At 40.3% G+C, this 10,997-nt stretch overlaps 1 protein-coding gene across 7 annotated transcripts in view; it reads right to left on the bottom strand.

Moving 5' to 3' along the window:
• Window positions 1-922: 922 nt before the first annotated feature.
• The window catches only part of LOC132385124 (GRB10-interacting GYF protein 2-like), a 52,504-nt gene continuing 42,429 nt past the window's right edge, over window positions 923-10,997 (bottom strand). For 6 of the 7 annotated variants that reach the window (XM_059956939.1, XM_059956902.1, XM_059956942.1 and 3 more), the window contains one exon: window positions 923-4,117. In XM_059956939.1, coding sequence (XP_059812922.1) covers window positions 2,224-3,951 — 1,728 coding nt within the window. In that variant the 5' untranslated portion in view covers window positions 3,952-4,117 and the 3' untranslated portion in view covers window positions 923-2,223. Of the gene's footprint in view, window positions 4,118-4,699; window positions 5,040-10,997 lie in introns of those variants that run through there. The other variant, XM_059956941.1, reaches the window with a different exon arrangement.

Raw genomic sequence — 10,997 nt, 5'->3', positions numbered from 1 at the left:
ATCATCGCAATGCAAACATCATTTGGGAAATGCTTCTGTGAGTTCAGAGAGGAAAAAAAACACATTATACTTCCCGGTCACTCCCCTAAGCATCGATCCATCCCTACTGAATACGACTGCATTGGCAGGTGTGAGTCAACTTGATCTTGAGATGGAACTGGCTGACATAGCCAACAAAGACATATGGGTGTCCAAGTTTAGACGCTTGACAGCAGACCTTGAAGATGTTGCCCGTCAGAAGGCCGTTCTTGCTCAGAATCACAAATGGAGTGATATTGAAAACCTCCCAAAACAGGACAAACTTATGTTCGAAACATGGAATGCTATCCCCGACATTTATGTAAACATTAAAAAGTATGCGCTTGGAGTCCTGTCGATCTTTGGATCCACATATGTATGTGAGCAGGTGTTCTCCAACATGAACTTTATTAAAAACAAACATCGTGCACGCCTCACAGATGACAGCTTGTGATCCTGTGTAAAGATGAAGGTGACGTCATACAGCCCTGATGTGCAGATGCTGTGCGCTGAGGTCCAGGAGCAGAAATCCCATTAACCAAGTATGATAAATATTTTAATTGCCTATTATTTTACGTATATTCATATTTTTTCATTGTTCAGTGAAATAGTCCTTTTATTTTTCAGGTTGACAGTTGGCTGACGCTATTTTTCTTTGCTGCTGGCGGAAAATTTAAGTTCGGCGTTTTTCATAAATACAAGAAAGACTCAAACAGACATTGAGTATTTTACTTAAAAGTAACCTTCAACCCAACGGCTTTTTTTTCGGAGTTCAAAATGTTTTTGTTGCATGCAGAAATGTAATTTTGTTTTCTCTGCAGTTCATCAATTTCATAAATGCAACACATTATAGTTTGTTTATACATAGCATAAAGGCAAAAAAAAACGTTGTATGCAGTGTTCTTTCATTTTAAATGTCAAACGGGTTTTGTGGCTCCCAGTGTTTTCTTTTCTGTGGGAAACGGGTCCAAGTGGCTCTTTCAGTGGTAAAGGTTGCTGACCCCTGGTCTAAGGTTAAATAAATGATCCTCTGAGTGGTATTGGGCCAGATGGACCACCTCAGCACTGTAGCCATAAATAAAAATAAATAAACAAATAAATAAAATTCTCTGGTCTATATGCAATGATCTGCATTTCTCAATGGTGATATACAGTACAGCTACTTAAGTTGATGACAGCAGAACATACATTTGATGAATCTTGACATAAATTAGACAACTGGGTCAAAAAGTTACTATAATTTAGCAAGCACTAAAATACATTAAGCTCAACATGTGCAATTTCAAAGGCCACAAGGCTTTCCAAGACCCACTGGAAATTATGCATATAATAACCAAAATTCTCAAACTATACGCACTAATAGAGATTGTAACGTTCTCCTTCGCGTGTAACGAACGCCGAATTTAACGTCGAGATAAACCACAGCCAATGAAAACCAGATCGCAGTAAGATTAACCATTTACTGTTCACTCTTCACATTAACATATGGTGAAAACTGTTGATAAAACAATACAAGATTGATACAGTATTTGTTCCTTCCTTAATATCACATTTCAAGTGTAAATATTTGCAAAGGTGACTATAACTACATTACACTAAGGTGCAGTATACAGGGAGAGTTTACCCGCTCCATTGACTACCTTTAAATACACTTCCATGCAAACTATCCGCGATTCTTTAACTAACGAAAGCATAAACATTATCTACCGTCGTTACTTCTAACAGGATCGGCATTAACATCTTAGTTCAATATATCGATTATCTATTAACTTACAGCGTTGCTCTCACTGTGATTTCTCATGCCTGCAAACAACTTCTGCTCAGGTGAGCCTCGTGGTGAGCCCCCACCCTTGCGCTAATTTCAAACCGGTGTTTTCCCACAAGACGCGGCGAAACCGGATGTGACGTCATCGCATGCCGATATATTTTACATGCAATGAATATACTTTAAACACTTCTAATTCTAACTAGAAAATACTATTGAATGAATTACTAAGCGAAAATATTATAAACTAAATAACTGTCGTAAAGACAGCACACTCCCCTCTTGACCTTCGTAAGGTCACAATGAGCAGAGTACAAACTTAGTCTCTTAATCAGTCATTGGGTAGAAGTAGAATAACTTCTGTAACTGGCCTTTGGTAAATTTTCACATCGCCTTGGTCGGTTGTCTTCAATTCGATCTTCCTGACATGTCCATCCTCGCTAGGGAATGTAGCAGTGATTCTGGCCATTGGCCTGCTGTTGCGGGTGATCTGCTTGTCCCTGAGCAGGACTGTCTCCAACTTGAAGATTCCTGTGGGGTTCTGTCCACTTTTGTCTCTGTTGCAACAAAGGTAGATATTTTTGTCTCCAGCGAGGCCAGAACTGATTTGCCAGAGCCTGGACTTGTCTCCATTGCTTTGTGTACAAATCCTTGTCTGAGAAGTCTCCTGGTGGAGGAGGTGCTCCTGCCTTCTGCGTATGGAGCGTTGATGGCGAAAGTATAAAGGGGTTTTCTGGGTCAGAAGACACAGGTAGGAATGATTGTGCGTTTATAATGGCTGTGACCTCTGCCATTAGGGTGCACAGTACCTCGTGGGCCAATCGGGTGTGTTGCTGCATCTCAGGTTTCCTTTTCCGGGTTTTCCGTAAGGACGTGAACCGTTTGACTGCCTGCTCTTTGTTATCTGGTGAACGCTGGCGTGGTTCTCTGAAAGGCAATGGGGCAACCCCATTATTTGCTTCATCTCTGAAGACCTTGGTGTCTTTGGTTTTTAAAGAAATGGTATCTTGAGCTGATTGTGCAAGTTTGTTTCCGTGCTCGGTTTGAACGAAAACTGACTGACCTAGCGTCTCGTCGGTTACTTTACGCTTGGTAATGTCTTGTTGTGCTTCTTTAGGGTACACCTCAGTGAGGCAGATCTCGGAACAAGAACGGCTTGACTGAGTTTGACCGCAAACGTCTGTACAGTTCGAGCTGACAATTGTTGTCCTGGAGTGAACCTCTCCCTCCCCGCCGTCCTGTTGTGGGGGTGAAGGAGCATTGTCAGTTCTTTCATTCTTGACTTCATCACGGAGCCGTGAGGGTAAATTTCCTTCCTTGTATGGATGTGATGCAATCGTGACTCTCTGAGGTTCCTCGTAGCTGGGGAAGTTATCGAATACGTATGGAGAGGGGAGACGAGCCTGCCTGTCTATTTGATATTGTACATAGTCGCTTGTGCGTTCCAGTCTGGTCCTTTCTAAAGTAGATCTTACTGCGGTCAGATCACGCGACCCTTCAGCTTCTTCTATGTACTTTGCTTCCGCCATGGCAGCTTCGTCTTCTCTTTCTCGCTGCAGCACTTGCAACTCTGTAGATATTTTTGCCATTTCCAACTGGGTTTCGGCTTCTCTGGCGGCCTCTTCTCTTTGTCTGGCAGCCTTTTCGGCTTCTCTGGCGGCCCTTTCTTCCTGGATTTCGGCTTCTCTGGCAGCCTCTTCTCTTTGTCTGGCGGCCCTTTCTTTCTGGATTTCGGCTTCTCTGGCAGCCTCTTCTCTTTGTCTGGCTGCCCTTTCTTTCTGGATTTCGGCTTCTCTGGCAGCCTCTTCTCTTTGTCTGGCTGCCCTTTCTTTCTGGATTTCGGCTTCTCTGGCAGCCTCTTCTCTTTGTCTGGCAGCCCTTTCTTTCTGGATTTCGGCTTCTCTGGTGGCCAGTTTCATTTTCAAAACTGCTTTTTGTCTGGCGTAACGCAGTCGCACCTTGGCGGCTTCTGCCTTGGCTCTTGCCTGGGTGGACTTACTTGATGTCGGTTTACTGCCCTTATCGCTGGGCGCCATCGACTTGATCCCGGATCGAGCTGACATTGCAGCACTTGGAACACCTGATAACACCCGGGTGGACTTACTTGATGTCGGTTTACTGCCCCTGTCGCTGGGCGGCGTCGACTTGATGCTGGATTGAGCTGACATTGCAGCACTTGAAACACCTGATAATGCCGCTTTTTCACTGTAACGTTCTCCTTCGCGTGTAACGAACGCCGAATTTAACGTCGAGATAAACCACAGCCAATGAAAACCAGATCGCAGTAAGATTAACCATTTACTGTTCACTCTTCACATTAACATATGGTGAAAACTGTTGATAAAACAATACAAGATTGATACAGTATTTGTTCCTTCCTTAATATCACATTTCAAGTGTAAATACTTGCAAAGGTGACTATAACTACATTACACTAAGGTGCAGTATACAGGGAGAGTTTACCCACTCCATTTTCTACTTTAAATACACTTCCATGCAAACTATCCGCGATTCTTTAACTAACGAAAGCATAAACATTATCTACCGTCGTTACTTCTAACAGGATTGGCATTAACATCTTAGTTCAATATATCGATTATCTATTAACTTACAGCGTTGCTCTCACTGTGATTTCTCATGCCTGCAAACAACTTCTGCTCAGGTGAGCCTCGTGGAAAGCCCCCACCCTCGCGCTAATTTCAAACCGGTGTTTTCCCACAAGACGCGGCGAAACCGGATGTGACGTCATCGCATGCCGATATATTTTACATGCAATGAATATACTTTAAACACTTCTAATTCTAACTAGAAAATACTATTGAATGAATTACTAAGCAAAAATATTATAAACTAAATAACTGTCGTAAAGACAGCACAGAGATTTTTATTTTGAGAATTTAACCATGAGAGAATCACCTGATGAGAAACTGAGTGGTTTCTCTGCCCATGGGGAGGAGGACCTTCTCCATCAGCCTAACAAGGTACAGCATCCAAGGAACTCAATTCTTCTGTCCCTTGTAATTTCTATCTCAATGCACAATATAGAGGGAACCAAATAATATTTGTTTTACCACACATCTTTATACATGATGCAAGTGTGAGGAGATGAGGGAAGTATCAAAGATCATGTGTGTGTCCACCCGTCTATTTGTTTATTTCTCTACAATATAATATTGAGTGAACCATTGAAAACAACTTGACATATCTACCAGGATTGTGTTTGGAAACAACACTCACAAAATGCTGGAAGAGCTCAGCAGGCCAGGCAGCAACTATAGAAAGGGGTACAGTTGCTGTTTCGGGACAAGACCCTTCAGCAGAACCCAAAATGTCCACTGTACTCTTTTCTGTAGATGCTGCCTGGTTTGCTGAGTTCCTCCAGTGTTTTGTGTGTGTGTTCCTTGGAGTTCCAGTATCTGCAGATTTTCTCTTGTTTGTAATTGGATTGTGTTTGGATGTTGATTGTTTCTACAGAAAAATTATCTCAGCATCTCACTCACTAACACACCTTTGTCTTTCTCAAAGAAACTTGGTGCTCTTTTTGTAACCATCCAGAGCAAATTTGCTCCCTATGTGATTGCTAATGGCTAGTTAGGAATTAACAATTGACAAGAGACAATAAGTGCAGGAGTAGGCCATTTGGCCCTTCAAGCCAGCACTGCCATTCAATGTGATCATGGCTGATCATCCACAATCAGTACCCCATTCCTGCCTTCTCCCCATATCCCTTGACCCCACTATCTTTAGAGTTCTATCTAACTCTTTCTTGAAAGCATCCAGAGAATTGGCCTCCACTGCCTTCTGAGGCAGAGCATTCCATAGATCCACAACTCTCTGGGTGAAAAAGTTTTTCCTCAACTCTGTTCTAAATGGCCTATCCCTTATTCTTAAACTGTGGCATCTGGTTCTGGACTCCCCCAACATCGGGAACATGTTTCCTGCCTCTAGCATGTCTAATCCCTTACTAATCTTATATGTTTCAATCAGATTCCTTCTCATCCTTCTAAATTCCAATGTATACAAGCCCAGTCGCTCCAATCTTTCAACATATGACAATCCCGCCATCCCTGGAATCAACCTCGTGAATGTATGCTGCACTCCCTCAATAGCAGGTATGTCCTTCCTCAAATTTGGAGACCAAAACTGAACACAGTACTCTAGGTGTGGTCTCACCAGGGCCCTGTACAACTGCAAAAGGACCTCTTTGCTCCTATACTCAACTCCCCTTGTTATGAAGGCCAACATGCCGTTAGCTTTCTTCTCTGCCTGCTGTACCTGCATGTTTACTATCAGTGACTGATGAACAAGGACACCTAGATCTCATTGTACCTCCCCTTTTGACACCATTCAGATAGTAATCTGCCTTCCTGTTCTCATCTTTAAGGACTGACACCCTTTTCTATTTATTATGTAGCAAAGTAACAGCAGCTGGGAAAACTGGGAATGTTCCTGTCTGAATTACACAGGACACAATTTAACACATTGTTTTGGATGGAAACCATTCTAATGATTTTGCACACTTAATTGTAGTCAATGTTGCGGGAATCTCATTTGGCACGAATATTACATGTATGTTTTAAAACATCAAAATCTTGGCATATATTTTTTGATAAAATGATTTTTTTTCTCTTGGATTTTGCGGCAACTCGGACAGAATTCATTATATGCTTGTTCATGCTATTTAAAGAAAAGAATGAGCATATTTTAAAAAAAATGAATATAACAGCAAAAAGCTTTTTAATACAGAATTGCTTGCTGATAAACCAAAATAAATATTATTATTTTTCCCCAACCAGATCAGGTTGCATGCTTATCAATGATATCACCCAGAGAAAGAAAACATGAAGGTATTGCTTCTTAAAAGCTATTAATACAAACATGGCTCATGAAAAGTAGTAGGCATTTTTTGTGCAAGTATGTGACGTTTTGAACAATCATTTACCTGAAGAATCAAAATAATAATGTCAAAGATAAAATAAGGAACTTAAATTTAAAAGCATGATAAATATGGTCCCCAGCACAATCCTCATTGATTTGATTTGATACAAACGATGCATTTTACTGTATGTTTCGATGTACTTGTGGCAAATAACACTAATCTTGGTATGACTCTATGGGAAATTTATGTTAAAGCAATGCAATCCAATTCCTGTAACCTGGTTTGTGGATGTGTAAGCAAACATTGTTCTAAAATCAATATCAAAGGCTTCTTTCAAATGATAAATCAACATGTAGATTTCAGAATGCAGAAAGCTGCTGTTTTAAGTCGCATAATGAGCTAGCCCTTGAATCTGCAATTGTGATCAGTTAGTTTGAACTTTGGCTCTTGGCTGCAGTGCCTCATTATAGTCACAGGTTCTACCTTCAGGAAGGAAGAAATATGAGGAAATCTCTTGGGAATCAAGCACAGAGGAAAATCATGAGCAGTCTTTTGGCAATCTGTACTCTACCCTCCTGGCTGATGCACTGGTTAGGATGTCAGAGTAAATGTGAATTTATACAGAAGTGTTATTCTAATCTCTCAGTACACAGCACCATCTGTCATTTACAAAAGTGACAGAAATAAGGCAAACTAGAAATTGTTGATAAGAGATTTACATTTCCTTCAGCTTGGTGTAATGTCAAGAAGTTTGATTAAAAAAAACTATATGTTTGTATAAGCATGTTAAAGGATGGACATGAAATATCTAGTTTATTTCCAAATGAAATATGGTTTTATATAAATATTTTGAATTAGACTGAGAGACATTTGCCATTCTATCTTAATAATGACATTTTTGTACTGGAGTAATCATCAGTTATATCCATATTTAACCTTGTTATTTTTAAGGCACATTGCAAACTGTTTGTGACAGGGAAGTGAAGAATCAGAGTGAGATCTAGAAGTGCCAGGTGAGGATCATGGTGCAATGGGAAAGCGCCTGTATGCCACAATTTCTTTAAAACTAAACTTATTTCCATACCTTGTGCTTACAGCATTCTAATTAAGCCTAACAACATACTATGTAACTTCAGTAGGAAGGAATAACAAAAAGAAGAAATACAGGAACAAAAGTGAAAAGTGAAAAATTTTCCAAAGACATTGTATGCACTATTACTGGAATAAAAGCAATTCAAATTCAAGCTCAAAGTAAATTTATTATCAATTATATATATATAAATGTCATCATATACTACCCAAAGATTTGCATGCATTTACTCTATAACAAAATACTGAAGTAAAACAGAATCAATGAAGAAAACTACACACAAAGACTGACAAACAACCAATATGCAAAAGATAAACTACAAATACAAACAAAAATTGTAGGAATAATTGTAGAAAATACAAAAACGAAGTATCGTAGGCAAGGCAGATAATAGTGCTGCAGGTCAGGTAGCTGGTTTACAAACAGAGGTGATGTGTAGTGAGAAGCTGTTGATAGGACAAAATTGCAATCAACAGGATGAGTTGCAACGGAAAAGGTGGACAAAATCGAAAAGGGTGAATACAGGACTGAAGGTCGCATATTTGAATGTGCGCAGTATATGGAATAGGGTAGATAAACTTGCAACACTCTTGCAGATTGGCAGATATGATGGTGTAGGCAACACTGAGTCATGGCTGAAATAAGACTATAGCTGAGAGCTTACTTCCAAGGATACACATTGTACCGAAAGGACAGACAGGAAGACAAAGGGGTTGATGTAGCTCTGTTGGTAAAAAATAAAATAAAATCATTAGAAAGAGGCGACAGGGTTGGAAGGTGTTCAAACATTGTAGATAGAGCTAAGGAACTGCAAATGTAAAAAAACCCTAATGGGAGTTGTTTACAGACCCACAAACAGTAGGAAGAATGTGGCCTACAAATTACAATGGGAGATAGAAAATGCATGCCAGAAGGGTAATGTTACAATAGTAATGGAAGATTGGGATAACTGGGTTGGTGCTGGAGTCCAGGAGGGGAAATTTCTAGAGTGGCTATGGGGTGTCTTTTTAGAGCAGCAGGTGCTAATATCCACTATGTGGTCAACTGCCTGTTATTCTGGATTGGTTGTTGTGTAATGGTTAGAGAGCTAAAGGTAAACAAAGCTTTAAGAACAGGTGATCATAATATGATCAAATTCACACAGCAATTTGAGAAGGGGAAGCTAAAGCCAGATGTATCATTTTTTACAGTGGAGTAAAGGGAATTACAGAGGCATGAGAGAGGAGTTGGCCAGAATTAATTGGAAAAGAACACTGGCAGGGATGATGGCAGAGCAGCAAGGGCTGGAAGTTCTGAAAGCAATTCAGAAGGTACAGCATATATACATCCCAAAGAGGAAGAAATACTCAAAAGGAAAGATGACACAACCGTGGCTAACAAGGTAAGTCAAATCCAACATAAAAGCCAAAGAGAGCACATATTACAGAGCAAAAATTAGTGGGAGGTCAGGGATTGGGAAGCTTTTAAAAACCAACAGAAGGCAACTAAAAGGTTACTAAGAAGGTAAAGATGGAATATGAACTTCATCTAGCAAATAACATTTGGAGCATACCAGAAGTGTAAAAGAGAGGCGAGAGTGGATATTGGACCACTGGAAAGTGATACTGTTATTAATTGGGGACAATGAAATGGTGGAAAAAGTGAATAAGTATTTTGCATCAGTATCACTGTGGAATATAATAGGAGTTTCAGGTATCAGGGGCCATGAAGTGTGTGAAGATACCTTAACTAGAGAGAAGGTTCTTGGGAAACTGAATGGTCTGAAGGTAGATAAGTCACCTGGACCAGAAGGTGTAGATCCTAGGGTTCTAAAAGAGGTAGCTGAAGAGATCATGCAGGTGTTGGTAATGATCTATCAAGAATCACTAGAATGGAATGGTTCCAGAAGACCAGAAAATTGTAAATGTCATTTTACTGTCCAAGAAGGGAGAGAGGCAGAATAAAGGAATGTATAGACCAGTTAGTCTGACCTCAATGGTGGGGAAGACGTTGGAGTTGATTGTTAAGGATGTGGTTTGGGGGTACTTGGAGGCACATGAAAAAAATAGGCAGTAGTCAGCATGGTTTCCTCAAGGGAAAATCTTGCCTGACAAATCTGTTGGAATTAATTGAAGAAATAACAAGCAATATAGACAGAGGAGTATTGGTTGATGTTGTTTATTTGGATTTTCAGAGGCCTTTGACAAGGTGCCACACATGAAGCTGCTTAACACGTTACAAACCCATGGTATTACAGGAATATTTATAGCATGGATAAAGCAGTACCTGATAGGCTCAAGCCAAAGAGTGGGAATAAAAGGAAACTTTTCTAGTTGGTTGCTGGTGACTAGTGTTGTTCCACATGGAACTGTGTTGGGAACAATTCTTTCTATGTTATGTGTCAGTGATTTGGCTGCTGGAATTGTTGACTTTTGTTGCAAAGTTTGCAGACTACATGAAGATAGGTGGAGAGGCAGGTAGCTTTGAGGAAATAGACAGACTACAGAATGACTTAGACAGATGAGGAAAAGGTCAAAGAAATGGCTGTTGGAATACAGTGTCAGGAAGTGTATGGTCATACACTTTGATAGAAGAAATGAAAGAGTTAACTATTTTCTAAATGGAGAGAATATACAAAAAAACTGAGATGCAAAGGGACTTGGGAGTCCTTGTGCATGATTCCCTAAAGTTTAATTTGCAGATTGAGTCTGTAGTGAGGAAGGCAAATACAATGTTAGCATTCATTTCAAGAGGACTAGAATATAAAAGCAAGGGTGTAATATTGGCATTTTATAAAACACTGGTGAGGCCTCACGTGGAATATTGACAGCAGTTTTTGACCCTCTTTCTTAGAAAAGATGTGCTGAACCTGGTGAGTGTATAAAGGAGGATCATGAAGATGATGCAAAGATTGTTTGACTTGTCATATGAGGATTGTTTGATTGTTCTGGGCCTTTATTCATCAGGATGGGGGGGGGGGGGGTGACCTCATCGAAACCTATCAAATGGTGAAAGTCCTTGATAGAATGGATGTAGAGAAGATGTTGCCTACGGTGGTAGAACAGAGGACACAGATTCAGAATAGAGGGGTGTCCATATAGAATGGATACATGGAGGAATTTCTTTAGCAAGAGTGGTGAGTCTGTGGAATTCTTTGCCATGGGCAGCTGGGGAGATGGGGGCTGAGAGAAATATTGGATCGTCCTTGATGAAATGGAGGAGCAGACTTGATGGGCCAAATAGCTTAATTCTGCTCCTATATCTTA

The sequence above is a fragment of the Hypanus sabinus genome, chromosome 2 (assembly GCF_030144855.1).
Source record: "Hypanus sabinus isolate sHypSab1 chromosome 2, sHypSab1.hap1, whole genome shotgun sequence".
In the NCBI taxonomy this organism is placed as follows: Eukaryota; Metazoa; Chordata; class Chondrichthyes; order Myliobatiformes; family Dasyatidae; genus Hypanus; species Hypanus sabinus.
This window is presented reverse-complemented; position numbering and strand designations above follow the sequence as displayed.